The sequence below is a fragment of the Phasianus colchicus genome, chromosome 2, assembly GCF_987193195.1.
Source record: "Phasianus colchicus chromosome 2, bPhaCol1.hap1.1, whole genome shotgun sequence".
Classification (NCBI taxonomy): Eukaryota; Metazoa; Chordata; class Aves; order Galliformes; family Phasianidae; genus Phasianus; species Phasianus colchicus.
The window spans coordinates 77,263,908-77,284,695 of NC_143437.1; the positions used below are offsets into that span (position 1 = coordinate 77,263,908).

Sequence of the window (20,788 nt, forward strand, 5' to 3'; positions counted from 1 at the left end):
TTTTCAAACTGCAGAAACCTGAATAGCTCTATCACATCTTAAAACATTCCAGCCTGAAATGTGGTACCTCTCCAAGGCATGCCAATTATTACCAACAAATAACTCAAGTAAAAAAAAAATAATAATAATCAGCCCACTTGGAATCACTTCTTGAGAAGTTTTCTCAAGAAGTAAAAGGCTGAGGAGCCAGTGAAAATAAACCATACAGTTGTATGCAATGCATGGCAGTAAAAGTGCTAGAAGCCAACAGACCAAGCCAAGAAATACGCTTCATCTTTTGCCTGTAAGGTCAATAAGACCTTTGGCAAGCTATTTAAATCTGAACCTCAGCTTTCCTACTTGTGTTGGTAATGAGATACTCATTCAGCTGAAACATCAAGATCTAAATATGGAAAAAATTGTCTGTATTTACGAAGTACTGCAAAGAGTTATTAAATAGAATGTTCAACGAAATGAAAACCAAAAGTTTACCTTGGAGTTGTATCTCTAGCAGAAGCACCCAATACTTCCCTCTCAGAGAGCATACCTGCAAAGGGCAGAGAGTTGTTAAAACACGCACTGTGATGCTAATTTAATAAAAATCATAGTAAGACTTTTTTCAATTTTATATGCTAAATATCCTTTCCCAATATATGGCAGTTTTCTTTCCACAGGAAAGTATTCATGTCCTTTATTTTGGTTTTATTTAGCATTCACTCCAGGAGAGCAGGCTCCTAGAATATGAAGTTGCAGAAATTAAGAGTTCCACATCCCACAGAATCCCTACATGCGAGTTTCCTGGTACACGTAAGCTGCTCTGTTTCACCAGGTATTAACTTGTCCTTTCATACTTTGTGACAGTGAAGCAGGGATAAAACATCTTAATCAATTCAATGGAACTATTTGTTCAGCTTTGATTTAAGCTGACATCGCTCTACTCTGTGCTTTGCTAGGAATTTGGAAAATATGAAACAGATAACAGATTAAAGCAATTGCAATCCTTTCTCAATTTCAATAGAAGGAAGCTGGGTAGAAACATAATGGAAGAAGCTGCACTGACTGAGATACAATTTGTAACACTGCATGAATAGCAGCAATTTCACCAGATAATGGTTAGGCACAGATCTAAGCTGATAAATGCTGGACAAGTGAAAAGGATTCCAAGTCCATTCAAAGACAAACCTTACAAACTAGAAAAGAATACACATATAATAATGATTCAGGTAAGTGAGAATTCACAAGCTAATTATCTTCAACGTGCCAATTCAGTCTGGGAGTTTGAATAGAAGTTTAATGTGGGAATTACATGACTTCACTATGTAAAAAAGTAAATAAAACAAAGACCACTATTCTGGTCTAAACCAATTTGCCAAGACTACAAATCATTCTTATGAGGAATGAGGCTAAGTCTTAACAAAAACATATAATGTATGCTTGGGCTGCCCTCTGTGGATAAGAGAAATTTGTGATAATACACACTATTTGCTTCTGTGAGGCAACAGAAATATACAGCTGTCAGAATAAGAACATTCTAGCAAACTAAGTTATTTGTTAATTACTCTGAAGTACTGTAAAATGTTATTTGAAAATAAGAAGTCACACTGCAATAAAAAAAGAAAATTATTCAGGTGATGAATGAATCAATTAAGGTTAGTGCTCTGCTGTGCATGATGGTCATAAAGAAGAACTGGTAGTGAATCCAAAGGCTGACGGCAGTTATGAAATGAAGGAGTTTAGGTTACTGAGAGAAATAAGCAAGGTGGTGAGCAGAACTACATCTTCAGCTTGTTCAGGGAACTGGTTGGCAAAATCTCATGGGAGATCAGATAGCAAGACTGCTGATTGATAGTCTCTTGGGTTATCCTCATAGCCACACCAGAGAGATGAGTTGTGCAAGTTCAAATCCGGATAGGAAATTAGCAGGACTACCAGGTGCAAAAGGTGTGATCAAAGTACAACTGTTGGCTAATTACAGCTGGCATTCCTGCTGCAGACAGAACAAACAAAGGGAAGCAGCTGAAACATTAAAAGTTATGGATACCATTTAAAGGGACTTGTCAGGCTAAAGAAATAGACTGACAAAAACTGCATGAAACTCAAAAGTAAATGCATGATTTCATAGCAAAATGGGCCAAGGAGCCTGTCTGGACAAAAAGCAGTTTTGCAGAAAACCTCCTTGGGACATAGTAAGAAAACCTGGCCAAGCTAGGGCACATACTACATTACAACACTGTGACTACAGAAGCCAAATGCAACCTGAGCAAAAACACAGCTTATCAGCCTTAGGAAAGCAGTTCTTCCCCTCTATTTAGCATTTGTAAGACTACATATTCAGTACTGTGCTCTGTTTTGGCTCTCCAGTGAAGGAGAAACATTGACACGAGCAAATCCAGTAAAGGGCTACCAAGTCAGTCAGTGGCTGGAGCAAAGAACAAAGGGAGGCTGAGGGAACTGGGCCTGCTCCATATGCAAAAGAAAGGACTATGGGGGAAGTTTTAATGCAACCGTCAATTACCTAACAAAAAGGGGGGCTGGAGAGAAGGAAGTATGGAAAAGACGGCAGAACTCTTCTCAGAGTGGAACAAATAAAGGTAATAGACAATAGCAGACAGAAAAAAATCTCCTTATATTAATAAAAACAAACAAACACATGCAAACACCACCACCACAAACTCTCCTCTTTCTATGATGGCAGTGTTGCTCATAGCCGTTTGATCTAACATCCAGGCTCCTCCTGACATGAGCAGAGGACTGGACAAAACAAGCTCCAGATGTTTGTTCCAACCTAAACTATTTTAAGATTCTGTGAAAACTTTCTGTATCTGTTATTTTCTTTGAAGGCCAAGAATAAGCTTAATCCATATTTATAAACTTTAAGCATTACTAGGAAAAATAGGAATGCATACATTACTTACACTAAATAATCTCAGCTGCTTGAACCACAAGATTTAGTTTTCTGTGCTTGAAGTCCTAACTCAAGCTCTACTCCCATCACTCTTTTCCACGCCATCTGATGTGCTTATACTCAAACACCAACTTGTTTTCAGATGGTGCAAATGCCCAAGTCATTAGTTTTACTTTTAATATTACAGAAATATGCATCTTAATAGTTCGAGTACATAAGAAATTTGGTTTAGCTTGAATATACAAGGTTGGAATGCTCATTATTAAAGTATGTCTTTGATACTTGCTTTCAAACGAATATGAAGTTTTCAAGTATGCTTTGGAAATAACAGTGTGTTGAAATTTTTATTGCTTTTGTTTGAAACTCAAACATGAAGAGATGTCCAGGAACATATCTGCCTTTAAGACTTAAAATGAGCAGTATATCCTGGAAACTTCAGCTTTCATTGTCTCTTACACTACAGGCTGTTGATTTTCACAAAAAATCAAGGATGCATTTAAGTTAATAGATATGAGCACACTACACAATACAATTATTATTTATATGTTTTGGATCAATACAACAAAATGTCTTCACCATACCAACAACTTTCTAGATAAGAAAAAAAAAAAGAGCCCACACAGGTTTCTCTTTATAGCTTTCAGACAGTGCTGCTTATTTCTAGACTAATTTTGACTTAAATTTACAAGAGCTACAAAGTGAGGCAACAACAGAATAAGAAGAAAGTCTTACAAGGTAAAAGTATGTCCACAACGGTTAAAAGTCAGTGCAAAAATCTTTCCTGTTTTGGAAGAAGCCATATCAAACAGGTAAACTGAATACAAGAAACAAGCATCAGCATTTTGGCAGCTTCACTGGAAAGCACAATCAGAATTATTTCCTGCCTCCTGAGGAGTCATGTATTCTAGACAAGAAAAGTTATTTCATGATCCTTCTTAACCAAGAAGAGATGAACACCAAAATAGATGGTATCTTTAACTTACTACTTGAATCAAAATAACTGCTGCCTAGTGATATAATTCTAATAATAAAGTTGAGTTTGTGTTCCAGTTCTTCCTGCCTTTCAAAGCAGGATCAATATGTTCCAATATGTTTGTTGATGAAGTCAGGCAGCAGACCCTGTCACAAAGTTTAGCTTAACATTGTAAAAGGATACATAGGAGAAAAGGAACAACAACAAAAAAAATCAGTTTTTCTTACTTCTATATGATATATGTTTAACTCAAAGGTATTTTTGTGTACTTCAATGCTACTGCATACTGCAAAGTAAACTGCCTTTTGGAAATCAAGTATGAGATACAATGTTCACAGAACACAAGATGGCAAGAAAGACTGTAAGAAAAGAAGAAAGTAAGATACCAGTTTGTATCCTTTCATGCTTAAAAGTCAGCCTCCAGATCAAACTGCATTATTTCCCTTCACAAGTGTTCATTTTATTTCCTTTACCTGCAAACCCCCCGGCTCACCTCATTTGATTGGACTTTATAAATCACATTCTGTTAGGAAGGCTCTTTGTATAGTAAGATGACTAATCATTACTAATCACACTAATTTTTCCTAAAAAGAACAAAATCAAATACATAGTTCTTGTACACTTTCAATCAAAGCTACTCCTGATATACAAGGAAGGCTCAGCAAAGGCTTGTACAAAGCTTGACTGCTTCCCTATCTCTGCAAGGACTAATGTCAACCTCCTGTATCACAGAACAGAATATTTGCTCCTCTTAGAGCACATCAATTAACAATCTACTTATTCACATGGTTACACCTCAAGTAATTCAGCCACGCTATGTTCAAGTAATATATTTCTATTTCAACTCGTTTTCCAGTGATCAACTTCATTCTATGCATTATCCAACTTTTTTGTCACATTTCTGCAATTCAATTCCCATGGCCACCTAGTTTTTCTGACACAGAGAAGGATCAAAAAGCCTGGCACTCCTGTAGTGGCAGATTTCAGTAGCACATTTTTATTTCTGATCTACCTTCTCAAGTAGAAAGCCTGTCCACCTCATTATTTCTTCTCCCGCACTACTGTGCTGCCATCTTCTAATGCTTTAAATCACTGAATTGGCAATGCCTGATTAGGATTTTGCCTTTTGGACTTCCCCAAGATCACTACTGTCTCAAAATCAGATTCAAATGTAAAGACAGAAGTTGGATAAGTACTGTGCATTAAAAAATGTTCAGGTAAGTTTACAATTCACTTCCCACCTTGCTCCAGAAGAAGTAATGGTAATATTACTCCAGAAGAAGTAGTGGTAATACTTACCATTAAGCTGTTTTTTCTCTTCAGGCGGGGTAGAAGAAATGTCTACAAGCATTAAGAAAAACAAGCATGACAGTGAGAGCTTGCAGTACAGTACTTGCATACAACATATTAAAGAAACAAGCCAAAGTAAAGCTCTCCAAACAAACCGCACCAATAACAGACTGACCAGGATGCTTTGGGTAACAAGAAGTCACAATTAAATGTAGTAGCACAGATACTATTCCAAAAGATTATGTGTAATAATAATTATAAAAAAAAATCTGTAATACAAAATGCAAGAAGTTGCACAGCTAAAGGGTAGGAAACGAGAACTTATTTGACTCTTAAAAACAAACAGCACAGATTTCCTTGTGTAACAGTAAGCTTCATAGCCAAGAAGCTAAGTCTGTCAGACTTGGAAAGGCACTGTTTGAAGACAACATACAGTAACCACCAAATCTGACCTACCACTACCAAAACCGTCTGGCAGAAACATAGGAAAGTTTCTTTTCTTGAGTAGTTTTATTTGACAAGTTACCATCTGAACTTTTCATTAAATCTCCAGTATGCTGCAGCTAACTCCAAATAACAATAAAACAAAACAAAAAAAAAGAAGCAGAAAAAGAAAACCCTAAGTAGATGAATGCATAGTGTCAATTCATATACGTAGTGCTCAAATCAAGGACAAAGTCATTGTGCCTCTTGGTCATATACTTTTCTTCTAGTTCTCTGGAAGTACTCAAATCCCTTCCACCTTTATACACATATCACAAAATATACTGGTGCAAAGACCCCTTCTGCATTCAACTTTATTAAGAGACAGGTCAGGGGATAGCAGGAGAATCTAATTTATTCTCCTTTCATGAAAGCAAAAAGATGAACGTTTCTCCCCTTATTATGGGCTTCTGAACCCCTCCCTCTATTCTCTCCATTGCAGCAGTCAGGAATAGAGGAAAAATGCCAGCATGATAGCAATGAAACAAAGGCTTCTGGAACAACCCACCAAGCACACGGTACTGTAAAAGGACTTCAAAGCTGAACAAGAATTGCCCTCATCAGAGACTTCCACACTGAGGTGAAAACACTTCAGGATGAATGGCACAGTTCCTCCCAAACTTTTGTTTTAAACAGTGTTTCTCTATATTCTGCTATACACTTCAAGCCGTCTGCTAGGATAGGCAAATCAGTCACAAAGTCTCATTTGTCATTAAAAAATAATTGTTTCAGTTCAAAAATACACTCTCTTTTCACTTCACTTTAACACACAGCACTGAAATTGGCACTGTAGATTCAAGGACACTTTTTAAAAAGTATTTCCAAGACACTACCCTTCCTCTCTTTTCCCTGGATCATACTATACCTCTTTCAGCTTAATATCAGTGACAGAGTACAAATAAGTGCATGCACTCCAACTCCCAAGTTATGTCTGTACATAACTTCAGTGGTAACAGACACTGATGTGTCTGTGAGAAACATTGTCAGTATCAACAGGTACAGCCAACAAGGTACACATTAGCACAGATGTTACAGCTGAGTACCTTGAAAGCAAATCAATAATGACAAAAAAGCTTAATGTTGTAGAGGTTTGTTGAGAAAACTGCAGGAAAAAGGGGATTCTGAAATAATCTTTTACATGCCTGAGTACTGTTGTAGCTACTGTACTGTAACACTACAGAAAGGATACTTCAGAATCTCTTGCTAGTCACAACCCTACCCATCAAACAGCATTCCCAGAAGACAAGTTGGCAAAACTATCACCAGCACCTTCAAAGGACTCTTCTTAGAAAGCATGCAAGGACAAGCTTTGCTGTCCTTTTAAGTTCAGTGAATGAATAACCATGCTATCTTCCAAAATACTCCAGAACACAGGAAACAAAACTGAGAATCACAAATCTACCAGCAACAAACCTACACTGCACACTACTGAGTACCAACCAATGCTTGCTTCACTGTCAAAAGCTCACCCTCTGCCATGAAAATAAAGCAACTAATAGTGTAATTTGAAGTCTCTTCTCTATACCATTCATATTAAATCTGTATTTTATTCTTCTTTTTCTTCTTCGTCTTTTTTTTCTTTTTTTTTTTTTTTCAGATCCAAACTTTGTCAAAGGCAGTCCTCTGGAAGGAGAAAAGACAAGAAGAATTGCTGCCTGATAGTGGAGCTAGTCAATCACGAGCTTGATAATTCACTATTCAAAAGCAAAGGATATATATCCCAATATGAACCACAGAAAAGTCTTGAGAATTTTGATACAAAGAATTTCAGTAAACATGGTCTAATCAACTTTATTCTTTAATTAATAAAATAATTTTCAAGCCTGAAATGGCCAAAAGAGACACAGGCAACCAAACCACTTTCATACAGTGTGTAACCTTCACCCTGCAAGTTTTATTAGCGCAAAACAGATAAGAGCAGTCCTACTACAGAAGAAAGCAGAGAAAAAATAAACACCAGAAAATGGACCATCGTAGCAGTCAGGAGCAAAGATACGTTTATTTTTTTTTTTACTGATTCATTGCCATGAGAATTCCTCCAGTTGCAGAAAAGTTACACTAACAAAATCGGTAAAAGTCAGGTTTACTTTTTTTATGTTTGTGACTCAGATGACAAAGTGGCAGTAACATATCCATAACAACTCAACTCCATGAAGCTGTTATGCTGTCAAGGTATCTCCTTGCATTGCAGCACTCAGCTTAAAAACTCTATAATGAAATTAGCTACCTAGCAACATAGAGATGTAAAATCCTATCTCCCTTTGAGTACAGAACAAATTCAACTTAATGACAAAGGGATCTAAGTACTAAGCAAATATGCCATGTTCCCTTGTCAGAAGTTGAAGAGCAACGAGATGCCTGAAGTTGTGACCTACAGAATACCACAGAAGGTGAGAAAAATAGTTGCAAATATTAATTCTGTCATGCTTTCACAGCAGTTTTGCTAAAGGTCACTATTCAGTAATAGTATCTGGTTGCAAGACACTGGTGGTTTTCACTGTGGCCTGCAAACCAAAACAAATACTGAAGATAAAGTCTTTAGAAACTACTGCCAGCATTTTAAGACAATATGCTACTTTCTCTTGCTATCCTGGCTCTGATGAGCCTGCTGAATCAGCAACATTTTCTCCAAATAAATTCAAACTTCAGCAGGCCCAGTAAGGAGTTTTCTAAAAACAATAACTGTGTCCACAGATCTCATTTCAAATGCAACTTTCAAGACTTATGACTGTGGCTGAAATCATCAAAGTGAAAAAAAATGACTTATTTTAAGATGCTCTAAATCACACCAGAGGGTTGTTGAAGAGAGTTTGCCTGCTGGGGCCTGAAAAAAGAGCAATCCTTGGGAAAAAAATATGTTTCTACTTCTACAAACATATAACCCTTTTCTGATGATTTACAGCAAAAGAAAAATATAGCAGCACATTATTTATAAATGTCTTCACATGTAAAATAGTTTCTTCTTCAGGTATATACTACCAAAAGACTACGTATATGCAACAGCCTTCACCTCTGTATCAAAATACAGAGGCTCTTTGTAAATACAATGATTTCTTGCAGTTCCAGACAACTTTGGAATAAAGCATTATCAGAAATTATTTCATTCTAAAAGCCCTCACCTTTTGGAGCAGCAATAGGCTTGAAAGCCATTCTCCCAACAAGACATTCCTTCAGCATCGATTCATAATTGACCCAACGATGAACCTATATTAAAAAAAACTGGTTTTCACAACTTTTGTAATTTTTATTATGTTGTAAGATACAAACACCATTTCTGCATAACAGCTAATATAATTCATTCCTTACTGTTTTGTTTTTAACCCAGACACCAATTGATCACATTTTTCAGTGTGTATTTTTACTGCTTTCGCAGACAAGTATTTAAACACACACACACACAAAAAGACCCTGAGTATGTGACAGTAGCTTAATTTATCCATTTTATGTTTTGCAGTACCTGAACATCACAACCTTTAATGACAGAAAAAGTTCCAGAATAGTGTTTTTATTGTGTTTACAACATAATAGAGTTTGTCCTTACCACAAAGGAAATTAATCTTGTTTAGATACGAATATGGGGAAAGGGACTGATGAGGGAAACAAAACCGAGCAGAGTAGTTTAGGCACATCGACATCTCCTATGAAGCTGGAGCATTTCTGTTTGTTTGTGTCTGACAATCATTGAATTATTGGAAAATAATTCTTTAAAATTACTTTAAAAAGCCAAATAAAGTGATGAAAGAGCAATAATTTACAGACCAGAACTGTAGAACTTCCATAGGAAATAGATGGCAGAAAAGCCAACTCTGATTGGGCATTCAGGTTAACACCTCAGGAAGAGAAAAGGTAAAGGAGTGCAGCATGACATATTTGAAAGGTACAAAGATATTTAAAAATAAAAACTTTCAATTGGACGAGCTAAACAAACGAGATAAGGAAGTCCCATCCACAAGTTGTAGCTGCATTTTACACAGGTAGTGGAAAGAAAAGAAAAATTTTGAGTGAGAGTTACGTTTTTTAGAAATTTAAGAAACACCAGCAACCTACCAAACTCTTAAATACATCAGTATCTAACTGATACAGAATGCACAGGCAACAGAAATGCCTCCAGAACTGGAAAGACATCAGCCAGAAACAAAAACCTGGAGGTGGTTTCTCACTCCTGTGGCAAAACAAACAAACAAGAATGTACCAAGTATGTTACAAAGTCCAGATACACTTTGTTGGGCTTCTGGAAATATCTTTGTTGCCAGGATTCCCATTTCTGAGCACATCACACCATACTTGACTGTGATTTAGCTACAGACTTTCAGGCCACAACTTGACAGAGCACAAATTTTCAGGAGTGAAAATGCAAGTTTCTTTAAACCTGAGCAGATTTGTGACCAACAGAGAAATATACCCAAATCCTGTGTTCAGACATTTCATTCAGGAGATTAACCAAAACCAACAAAACAAAGCACATCACATCTCTCCTTTATTTACATTCATTCTTAAATACGCTTTGCAAGTTAAGACACAACATAATGTGATGTAAGAACTGTAAAGAAATGATGGAATTCTTTCAGAAACAGAGGATGTTCCCTTTCTGCTCTTCCCCAGTTTCCCAGGAAAACCCTGTGAGCCAAGGAGATGGGAAAAACGTCTGCTTTCAAAAAGACCAACTCAGTGAACCACCTCCTACAAAATCAGGTCTTACTGAAAGACTGCAGACCTTCTTTTCAGCCTTAAAGAAATGGTGAACAAAGAAGAGACCAGCTGTCATCTTCTGATTTGTTCACAATGAGTTAATAGCAGTCCCAGAACCTTTTCCTTAGTACTTTGTTCACTGATAATGCAGTAATTAAGTTAATAGACGGAAAAACACTAAAAGTATTTGTAAAAATAATGAATGCTCTCTGAGAAGAAAATGGTTTTCAACCGACAGCAATTAGTCAATAGGGTAATTTATTAAGGAGGTAGGAATCTGAAGTTTAATAGCTTTTTCTGCTAAGAACCAATCAATTTGTTAAAATGGTCAAATTGAAGCAAAACCTCAACATAAAACAACACTTTCATTATTGACTTTTGATGCAAAATTTAAATGATGTTTCTCTTTCAGCACATTAGTGCAATTCTGAACAGTGAACTATTGCCTATGCTTAGACCTCAAATGTTTCAAATCATTTCCACTGGGAGGACCCAAAATAATCAGGAAATAAGCTTTTTTTTTTTTTCCAAAATATCTTTTAGTTAGGAAGTGTCATTCACTACCAGTTGTTCTCACCTGGTCAAAAAGATCTGTACCATCAGTTCCAGCTGCTTTCATTAGTTCATCCTCACCGCCGGGATGATATTCCATGTATGGTGTGACATTATATACGTGTCCTGCAGAAAATGGAATATAAGATCATGTGAGTAACATTTTTTACAACCATTGCAACTATTCAACTGTCTCCAGAAACAGTGGAAAGATTAGTACCTATTACACAGTGTAATAGCAAGCAATATGATTTTCCAGAATCAGAAACAGAAGTCACACAACCGTATGGAACCTGACATGAAACATATCACACAGAGTTGTTCAGTAGGATAAGTTTTGTGGTACTGCAGGTCTGACACCTGGAAAAACCCTGCAGGTTTAAGACTAACAAAATAAACACCTGAAGATGAAGGTGCCATGGTCTAGTTATGTGTATGAGAGCTAGAGGACAGTTAAATAGAGACACAGAACTGAGACAGTTAGTGCAGGGAATTGTTTTTGTTATCCCTTTGAATTAAGTCACTGCTGAAGTGCTGTTAAAGTTGTTTCTCTGTCATTCACCTATGAAGTATGGGAGTATGGGAATGACTATGGGAAGAAACTGTCTTCTGAAAATAAAAGCTACCACCATCATCAACAAAATGTTCCCTGGGTAGATTCAGCACTACAAAAAACCTGAATGCACTCTGAGCTTATTAGAGGCTGATAACACTGATGACAAATTTGTCTTAATAAAGGGATTCAGCACTCATTTTACACAAGCACTACTCTGTATTTTTAGTGAGATTTTTAAAAAAATGCTTTGTAGGTCTGGAATCATGAAGACCAATTAGTGAAACACAGTCAGAGTAATCAGAGTTTGAAGAATGCAGCAATAAACAGATTTCACCACAGACATTTCTTCTTATGAGATTACTGCAGGTCTACATAGCAAAATATTTCAAAAAAAATTAAACACTATCTAAACAAGAAGTTACTAAAGTGAAACCATGCCTGTTAAAAGTACTGTGTGCTTTTAAAAAGTTTACATTACTCCAGAAAGGAAGGCATTCAGCATTAGGTGAGGGGAGACGCATTCCTGGGACAATCTTAATTGGTAAGAACAATCCTCCTGGACTGGAAAGGTTTTTTTGCACACTCTACTGACTTAACGTTCGGAGAGATGTAACCAGTACGCCATCTTGTGTACACGATTGGTTACTGCACATAAGAAAATGCACGAGGGAGAATTAAACAGTTCAGAACTCCTGAATGTCAACAAAACATTCAGATTTCCACCTAATATGCTGTTCTTTAACCCCCTGCCATCCCATTTTATATATCTGTGCCCTATAGGACAACTCTGTTTGGTGATCACACTACTGACTTTCAAAAAGTTAGCTCCTGATTCCCTTCTTCTTCACATTGCTCTCAATTTTTGCTTTTTACTACAGAGCCATAGTCTAACTACACGAACACAAATACCTCAGAAAGGCAGTCTGGGGGGGAGTAAGAGATTAGAAAGCATTAATTAGCAATGATTCTAGTAGTAGAGTAGATGTGGATTTTTGAAAGGTATATAAACAAATCTACACTGTAAATGAATTTTCTTTAGCTCTCCTCTCATTATAGTTCTGCTCGTATCTGCAAGAGCAGTACACACAGCATTAACAATCCTACCACTTTGCTCAAAAAGCTCACTCTCATTCCCCTTTTTGACCCAACAAAAACAGTCATCCTTGTCAAGAGCTTCTTAATTTTGCAGGAATTTATGGATGACATTAAATTCCTTAAGTTACCATTAAACAAAGCACTTTTCCTATACAGGTCATGTTAGCCACTCTGATCTTCCTAACAGCACTTCCACAAAACAGGTTATCTCATAACAAATTCAAAGCAATATTATTGTATTTTAGCCTCTAAACAATTAAACAGCAGAGCAAGTATTTTGCTACTTTCTAGACTAGAAACTTCATCTTCAGCACTGAAAATACTCATCTAGACAAGTCTATTGCTCCAAACTACCTTTAGCACGCTGTCATCTTACAATAAATAATAATTTCAACTTGAGTTAAAATTTCATAAAAGTAATAATAAACAAACAGCATGACTCAGTTACCACAGATATTTACAGTGTATCTACAGATATACTGTAGATATAGGCAGAGATTTATCTGAATGGCAATTATCATTCACCTTTCTAAATTGTATGAAGTGGTACGTGGGCTTACATACATGCATTTTCTGGAGACCATCTTACAGGATCTAAATAACATCTTTACATATTTTTATGACTCTAAATGCTTTAAAGCAACCAGTGAAAAAATCTTCAGCTGCTAAGGATGATACACACTCTAAAAACTTTAAGTACATGTCGGCATTTTTAATGTCTTATTCTTGCTAAGATGCTGTCAGAACAGTCAACCAAATTCTTAAGTTGTACTATTTTCACATAAGTGTCAGGTACATCAACTTTAAAGACTGCCTGAAAAAAGTCTGAAAGCGAAGAATAGCGTTGTTACATAAAACTGCCAACTTGGACCAAGTTGTGTCCTACTACGTCAACATTACACCTGGTCTAAACACAGATGACAACACACTGTTTTGCGGTGAGGATTTTTGGGGGTGGTAGTTTGTTGTTTTGTTTCAAGTACAGAACAGAGGCTAGGCAACAAATGCAAAGCAACATGGCAGTAACCAACCTCTTATACATATCCAGCAGTCTTCCTTCTTGTTGTGCTTAGCAAGCTCATCTTCGGTCACTTCGATCAGCCTCCCTTTTAAACCAGTCAAGTCCTTTCCACTTTTAGTTAATCGAATCCAATCCATAAGACTCCTTCCTGGTTTTAAAGGAACCTGGAAAATAACAAAATGTACAAACATTATTAAACTCTAAATGGAGAAAGAAACATTTGAAATGTTCTAAGCTCCCAAGGAAGACTGGGGCAAAACAAGAAATAACCCGTACTCTTCACGATCATTCTGTGCCCTACCCAGCAGTAAAGCTGCTTAAGGAGGCTCCCTATTCTGCAACCCAGCCAAAAGGATTCTCAAACATTTAAAGCCTGAAGAAAAGCGAGACGATACGGAAAGGCCGCGCAAGAAGCGCTGTGAGCCCCGCTAAAAGGAGAAGAGCGGTTATAAGATAACTACGCTACCCCGGCCCAGCCCCGAACCCGGCCGGCCGCGGATCGCCGCCAGCCCCGCAGGGCCGCGCCGTGACGGCCTCAGGGCCGGCTGCCAGAGAGCCCCGACCCGAGGAGGTTCCGCGGGCCCTACCTTGGTGCGGCCGCCCGCGGCCGCCCGCTGCTGGGAGCCGGGCGCGGGGAAGGCCTGCGGCGGCACGTTCAGCATCCTGCCGGCCCGGCCTGCACCCGGCGGGCGGGCGGAGCGCTCCGGCACAGCGCGCAGGCGCGGCTCGATGGGCGGGAGCGGCCCGTCACGAGGGCGGCTGCCTCCCACGGGGTGTCGGCCCTCCCCTGCTCATTCCATGCTGGCTTCCCGCGGGCTGAAGCTGTACCAGCGCTGCCCGCAACCAGCCCGCAAGCTTCTGGAGTCCCAGGAGTCTGCACTCCTAGGAGCGGCATTTCCGCGCCCGGAGCTCCTCCCGCCCCGCTTTGGTGCCTGCAGGGCTGTTCTCACGTACCCCGCTTCCCTCTCCCGTTAGCTCAGGGCTGAGCTGTGGCAGGTCCCCTGCAGCCTTACCCTCCCCAGTAAGGGGGGCTGCTCCTAAAACCGGTGTTTACGGTCTGCAAAATAAAGGACCTCAGACTAAATAAATAAAAATATTACTCATCAATACTTTCCCTGCCCAAAAGCGAGTCAGGACTAGAACAAAGGCTCGGATAAAATTACAAAACATTCCAGTTTTATTAAGAATAATTTACATACGTATAAATTATCTTTAAAAATACTATAATACGTTTTTTTTATAGTAAGCTTAATAGAAGTAGTCTCGATTGGCCTTTCTTGCCATCAGCAATGTGATTCTGCTCTTGCATCTTGCTCCAGTTCACCTTCATCCTCCTCACTGTCTGTGTCTTCATAAAAAGAAATCGTAGCTTGAACAGGAAAGTTTTTCAGAAGTGCCTCAGCTTCCTGATACAGGTAATCGTAGCACCTTGATTTGGGCCAAAATAGTCTGAAACAAGCATAGAGTAAGTTTCCTTATTGTTATTATACGTGCTACTTGAAGGCTGACAGTCAAGGAACAGTGATGTTCTGCTAGACAAACTTCCTACAGCATTCCCCTCACATGGCCAATGACTAAGCATTCTCCACATATAAGTAGAAATATATTCTCTGGATTCCATATTTCTACCTGAAGAGAGAAAAAATTGTGTTTTACGTGCAGTGTTGCAGCAATACTGCTCTAAACTCCGGGATCCATACCTGAAGCTTATCACTCTGGTACCCCATTATCAGTATTCTTTTGGACCTAACCCAAATAACACTGCTCTAAGTGAAACAGTTCTTTGGGGATACAGTGGGTGTAAGATAGCATTCTCAAAGAACCTGGGTTAAACCAGTGGTTTTATTAGAGATGGATAGATTTCGGGTGATATTACTATGGTCTGAGGCAAGTCTCAAGGTGAAAGGAACGATGACAGCCTCAGAGGATCAGGTTTTGATACTCCACTAAAGTTTTGCCTTTGTAAACAGAATCCTCCACTGACTTCTTACCGAAGTTGTTACCTCGGATTAGATTTCAAAGTAGTCTGTGTTGTATCTAGGAATCAGGATGAAAATTACTGACAATATGGTGCAGCAAGAGCTATCAGCTAGTATATATCATATATATTGCAGTAACATCACAACTGTTTCTGTGCCTTTTCAACTAACATCCTCTTGCTTACCATTTGGAAGTAGCTGCAAGAAACAATAGAAATCCCAGGCACTAAAAGACTAGCACAATGCAAATTAAGTGCTTTCTACAGACTGCTCGTAACAGAATTGCATTAAGGAACAGAATTAGAATGAGGGTTTTCTAGCAAGTACAAAAATGCTTTCTAGGCTATGGTTTAATAGAACACTGCCTCCTTTGCAGCACAAAGCACACTTGTTCTTTATCATTGCATTCCCAGTGCTCCCTGCAGCATTCACTCATGCACAGGCACAGCATCAGGGCATTGAGCCAGTGCAATGGCTTATGTTGTTTGACCTGCATTTGTCAGACAGAGCCTAGGTTAGGGAGAAAGCTGCATCTTACCTAGAACATCTTGTGCGGTAAGATTCACCACCTTGCAACTGGCACTTCCAAATACAGATTTTCCCACAGATTCAACAGGAGCTGTTTCATTTCTCTCTCACATCTGACAATGCAGATAGCATCACTGCCTTCACCATTAATTCCAGCAGTGGTTACACGAGCTGGCAGCGCTCACATCCTGCTCCTGCTACTTGCTCCCATGGCTGTACTGCACTGGGAGAACACCGCAGGGACCATCCTCTGCTCCTGCTTTAACCCTGGGCACGGCAGCGAGAGCTCCGAACTGCTTCAGCCAACCCTGCTGCCACCACAACTAGTAAATAAAAAGTCAATGCGTGAGCAGCCCAAGTCCCTCTCCCCACTTACCTCACGGGGTGCGCGTACTGAGCCAGCTTTCCGGAAGACTCGGCCAGCCCACAGGGGCTGCGCACCTGGGGATGAGAAAGCAGAGATCACACCGCGCACGGCGCACGGCGCACAGCCTCGCACAGCCCCACGCAGCCCCACTCACCGTGGCGGGGCCGAGCGCCCACGGCCTCCAGAAAGGCGCTGAGCGGCAGGGCGAGGAAGAAGAAGAGGAGAGAGAAGCGAAGGGCGCGGAGTCGTGCGGGACGCGAGCGCAGTTCCGCGGGGGCAGCGCCACTGAGAGTGAGCAGCCACAGCGCAGCGCTCCAACCTCCATGCTACACCGCAGCCATACCTCATCGCACCCCCGGCCCGGCGGCTTTTATACCCCGCAGTGCCGGCGGCGGCGGAGCCCACCTCCCCCGGCTCGTTTGCCAGCGCCGTCAACAAAAAGGCACCGCGGGAATGCGCGCTGTGTCAACACGGAGAGCGGACGCGTGCGTGGCCCAAATGGCCCCGCGGGGAGATGCGGCAGCTCGGTGCGAAGCGCGTCGCAGCGGACACATGGCTGGAAGCGGGGTGGGTGGCACCGGGCAGGGGGCACCGGGCAGCCCCGGAGCGGACCTCTGCTGTCGGGACGCGTCCGTAGGTCGCCAGGCGACCCCTGCGTACGGCCCGAGGTGGTGAAGACGGTGACACTGGCAAGGGTCTTTATTTCCCTAATCCATCACTGGCATAGTCTCACTGATACGCTCCCGTAACGTTTTCCGCCTCTTGAGATATGGTTTCACTAGCAGAGCTGCTTTTTAACAGGGTGTCCTTACCGAGGAAAAGTGCCCTCTTTTACTTATTTTCATATGCTGCTAGTGCTTTATCCCACTGCCAGCATCAGCTGCTCTGTGTGCACGGTTTTATGCCAAACTCATACTGCATGCCTCAGCACAGAGGAGCTCCTTTCTATTTTTATTTTCTCTCTTTTTTTTTTCTTTTCTTTGTGAAACTGCAATGGCTGATGCATATGAGCAGCAGTAGGGGTCGTATATAAGAGGCAGTAAGCAGTAACAGCCCTGAGGAGGTGGGCAGGTGGGGGGATCAATCTTCACTAGATTTGGAAGGAGAGCTCCAGACCCAGTTCATTTACTGGCCCATGGAAGATCCATGGTAATGATTACAACTTCAGATGTAATTAAGGGAAAATGCATTTCACAGCGAAAAGTTCAACTTAATTGGATATTAGGATTAAACCAAATGTTAAAAAGAATAAAATTTATGCAATAATTTTGCTGGACTTTGTGACTGTCCATGCTGGTCCTCAACACAAGAAGGACATGGAGCTAGTGGAGCCAGTCCAGAGGAGGGCCATGAAGATGATCAAAGGGCTGGAGCACCTCCCTTATGAGGACAGGCTGAGAGAGCTCAGGCTCTTCAGCCTGGAGATGAGAAGGCTCTGAGGAGACCTTATAGTGGCCTTCCAGTACTTGAAGGGGGACTGCAGGAAAGCTGGAAAGGGACATTTTATAAGGGCAGATAGTGGCAGGATGCGGAGAAATGGTTTTAAACTGGAAGAGGGTAGATTTAGGCTAGATATTAGGAAGAAATTCTTTACTGTGAGAGTGGTGAGACGCTGGAACAGGTTGCCCAGCGAGGTTGTAGATGCTCCCTCCTTGGAAGCATTCAAGGCCAGGCTGGATGGGGCTTTGAACAACCTGGTCTAGAGGGAGGTGTCCTTGCCTATAGCAGGGGGTTGTAACTAGGTGATCTTAAAGGTCCCTTCCAACACAAACCATTCTATGATCTCATTTTCACTGTGGCCTAGAATTGGAATGATTAAAACCAAAGTGAGCAAAAGGCTCAGATTGCTGGTAAATATTCAATTTACCATTTGCAGAAATTGAGATGACAGCAAAGCAGCTAGCGCAGTAAGGTGAGTGTGATCATAACTGAGATTGTATCTATTTTTCTTCAGTTTCCAAACAGCTTCTGTGAAACTGTCAAATGTGGTAAAGTATAGAACAGATGTTTAAAAGCTGTCTGATGGCAGATTCTTCTCTTGCCTAAATTATGTGAGAGTCATTTCTGTAGTTGGTATTTCTCTCTTGGGAAATATAACACATGCTGTACAAGAAGAGAAGAATAGAGGATGAGTCCATTGTTAAAGAAGAAGTGCAGAAGCATCATCATATTAGTACCAACAAAGGACTAGCTACTTCACATCAGCATTATTTGTTTGATAAAGCATAAAAGTGAGTATCAATGTGTGCAGAAAGATAAACTACGAGAAAATATCTTTGGCCAATGGCCGCTAATTGTTGCAGAATTCTCTTAAGTATCTGCCCCAAATGAGAAAATGTCCCATGAAGAAAGTGTGATTTACCCATTAAAAACAAACTGACACAGAGGTGTTGAGAGGATAAGGAGAAAATAATGGCTAACAGCTGTTTCTCCCTACATATTTTCACTCTACGTGACTCCTTGGCCTTACAGGTTAGTAATGCAGTCCTGTTTAGTGACAGAAATACAAAGATTTGAATTTGCAATAATAACTTGCTATCACTGGCACTGTGAAAAAAGAGAATGTAACATTTTGCCAAATTCCAACTGACTTTGAAATATGGGCCTTGACATATACATACTATATAGCATCAGAAAGCATAGTTGTGAATTCAACATTCAGCCTGCTACAGGAAGTTCCCCCATGCATTCTTGCTTCTCCCAATTAAAATAGTGTTCTCATTTCTGTGTCTTACTTCTTACTTTATTGTATTTCAACTTCAAAAAGAAGTACGAGTGCTGAACTGATGGTTTTTCTTGATTGTACATGCATAACTAAATTGACTGTAGTAAAGCAAATCTGGGAGTTGAGAAATGATACATTGTGCTGTAAATATTATAGTGGAATCAAACAGGAAAAAAATGATGTATGATTTATTTACTCTCTTATGCAGTAATAAAAATAGCCAGGCACCTCATCACTTCTCAGCTTCTTGAAAATACCTCTCAAGATCATGGTTATTTTTTAATTAGTGCTTTCGAAGCAGAAAAACTCACAGGGTTCAACTGTGTTTAGCCGCAGTTTAATTATTATAGATATGATGGTACAGTTACAGCTGATTACAATTTCAAATGTGGGATAAAGAAGTCTTGCATGGTAATTCTGAATTTACAGCAGAAGGATTCAGTATACAGTTTAGCTTTCTCAGAATATGTATGCTGTGGTTGATATACCAAGGATTGTGTATCCAGAGCAAAAGTAATTATCTTGGTTTGCTTTAAATTGATTAAAAGCGCTTTTGTGGTTCTCTGCAGTACGACATCTTGCAATGTGATGTGCTGTTAATAGGATAGACAGAAGAGCAAACACAGAAGCCTGTGCAGGTTTGAGCATGCTACTACAAACAAAGAAGGTGTTCACAAATGGCTTAGAGCTACATTTGACAAGACAGTGCTAATCACACTTGGACATGGGAATATCTGCACAGAGAACACTCAGCTGGCTTTGTGTCAACCTCTCTGAAGGCAGAGAGAGCTCTCATTTCTTAGTAAATCGTGGACATGCATTGCTTGAGTTCGTATGTAGAGAAAATCTGCTTAGAAATTTGCTGAGTGAAAAAGGAGAGATCAAACCCCGGCTTGCTGAGGCTGGGCTGAGGGAGCTGTGATGAGCAGACAACATTTGATCCTGAGTGTTTGATAACCTGGCCTCTTGACATTTCCCATTCTGACAAAACTTCAGAACTGGATTTTGAAAACAAAATGCATACTTCCTGTTTGCATGCAGAAATATACCATACATGTGTATGCCATTTATTTACATTTGGTCTATTAGCTGATAAATTTTTTTCTACCGTAACTTGAAAGTAAAGCATTAGTTTATAAAGAACTGAAGGTTTTACCAGCCTTTCTGCTCTCACCATTGTTAGTCGGAGGCAACCAACACAAACTCCTGTTTCAGTGGGAGACATCCATCCCTCTTCTTCCCATCTCTCTGGATTTGGACTGGAATGCAATAGAATTAGGTGCCTTTATTTCATTTCATGCAGAAAATGGTTCTTCCCCTTCCTCTATGTGGCTGGACTGGAAGGTTTGCCTGTGGGAGTGTGCACATGTGAGAATGTTGGGGTGGTGAGTGGTATCTGCTGGGGAAAAGGGAACATGTTTATGTTTGTAGCACATGTGCACTTACTGGAGGCCCCCTACACACATGTGGCAAAGTGTGACCCACACAGCAAGTTCGTTCCCTCCTTTCCCTGCTCCACTGCACTCCACTCCCATGCTAAATGGCTAAGGATAACGTATTCATATGGGAAAGTGACGCACTAAGGGGCTAAGAATGTGTAATGAGTTCGGCTACTGAATGCAGGGAACTTTTTTAAAGGATGAATA

At 40.1% G+C, this 20,788-nt stretch overlaps 2 protein-coding genes across 2 annotated transcripts in view; both read right to left on the reverse strand.

Moving 5' to 3' along the window:
- CYB5R4 (cytochrome b5 reductase 4) overlaps positions 1–14,279 on the reverse strand; it is a 28,822-nt gene extending 14,543 nt beyond the window's left edge. The window contains exons 1-6 of the mRNA XM_031610841.2: positions 14,131–14,279; positions 13,554–13,707; positions 10,897–10,997; positions 8,750–8,834; positions 5,157–5,198; positions 472–526 (exon numbers count right to left, since the gene is read on the reverse strand). Coding sequence (XP_031466701.2) covers positions 472–526; positions 5,157–5,198; positions 8,750–8,834; positions 10,897–10,997; positions 13,554–13,707; positions 14,131–14,205 — 512 coding nt within the window. The 5' untranslated portion in view covers positions 14,206–14,279. The remainder of the gene's footprint in view (positions 1–471; positions 527–5,156; positions 5,199–8,749; positions 8,835–10,896; positions 10,998–13,553; positions 13,708–14,130) is intronic.
- A 405-nt stretch (positions 14,280–14,684) lies between these two features.
- Positions 14,685–16,804, reverse strand: RIPPLY2 (ripply transcriptional repressor 2). Its single transcript, XM_031610843.2, has 3 exons — positions 16,572–16,804; positions 16,427–16,491; positions 14,685–14,992 (listed from the first exon to the last, which is right to left on the reverse strand). The coding sequence occupies exons 1-3, from the start codon at positions 16,740–16,742 to the stop codon at positions 14,827–14,829; spliced, it is 402 nt and encodes a 133-aa protein (XP_031466703.2). The 5' UTR covers positions 16,743–16,804; the 3' UTR covers positions 14,685–14,826.
- Positions 16,805–20,788: the final 3,984 nt, after the last annotated feature.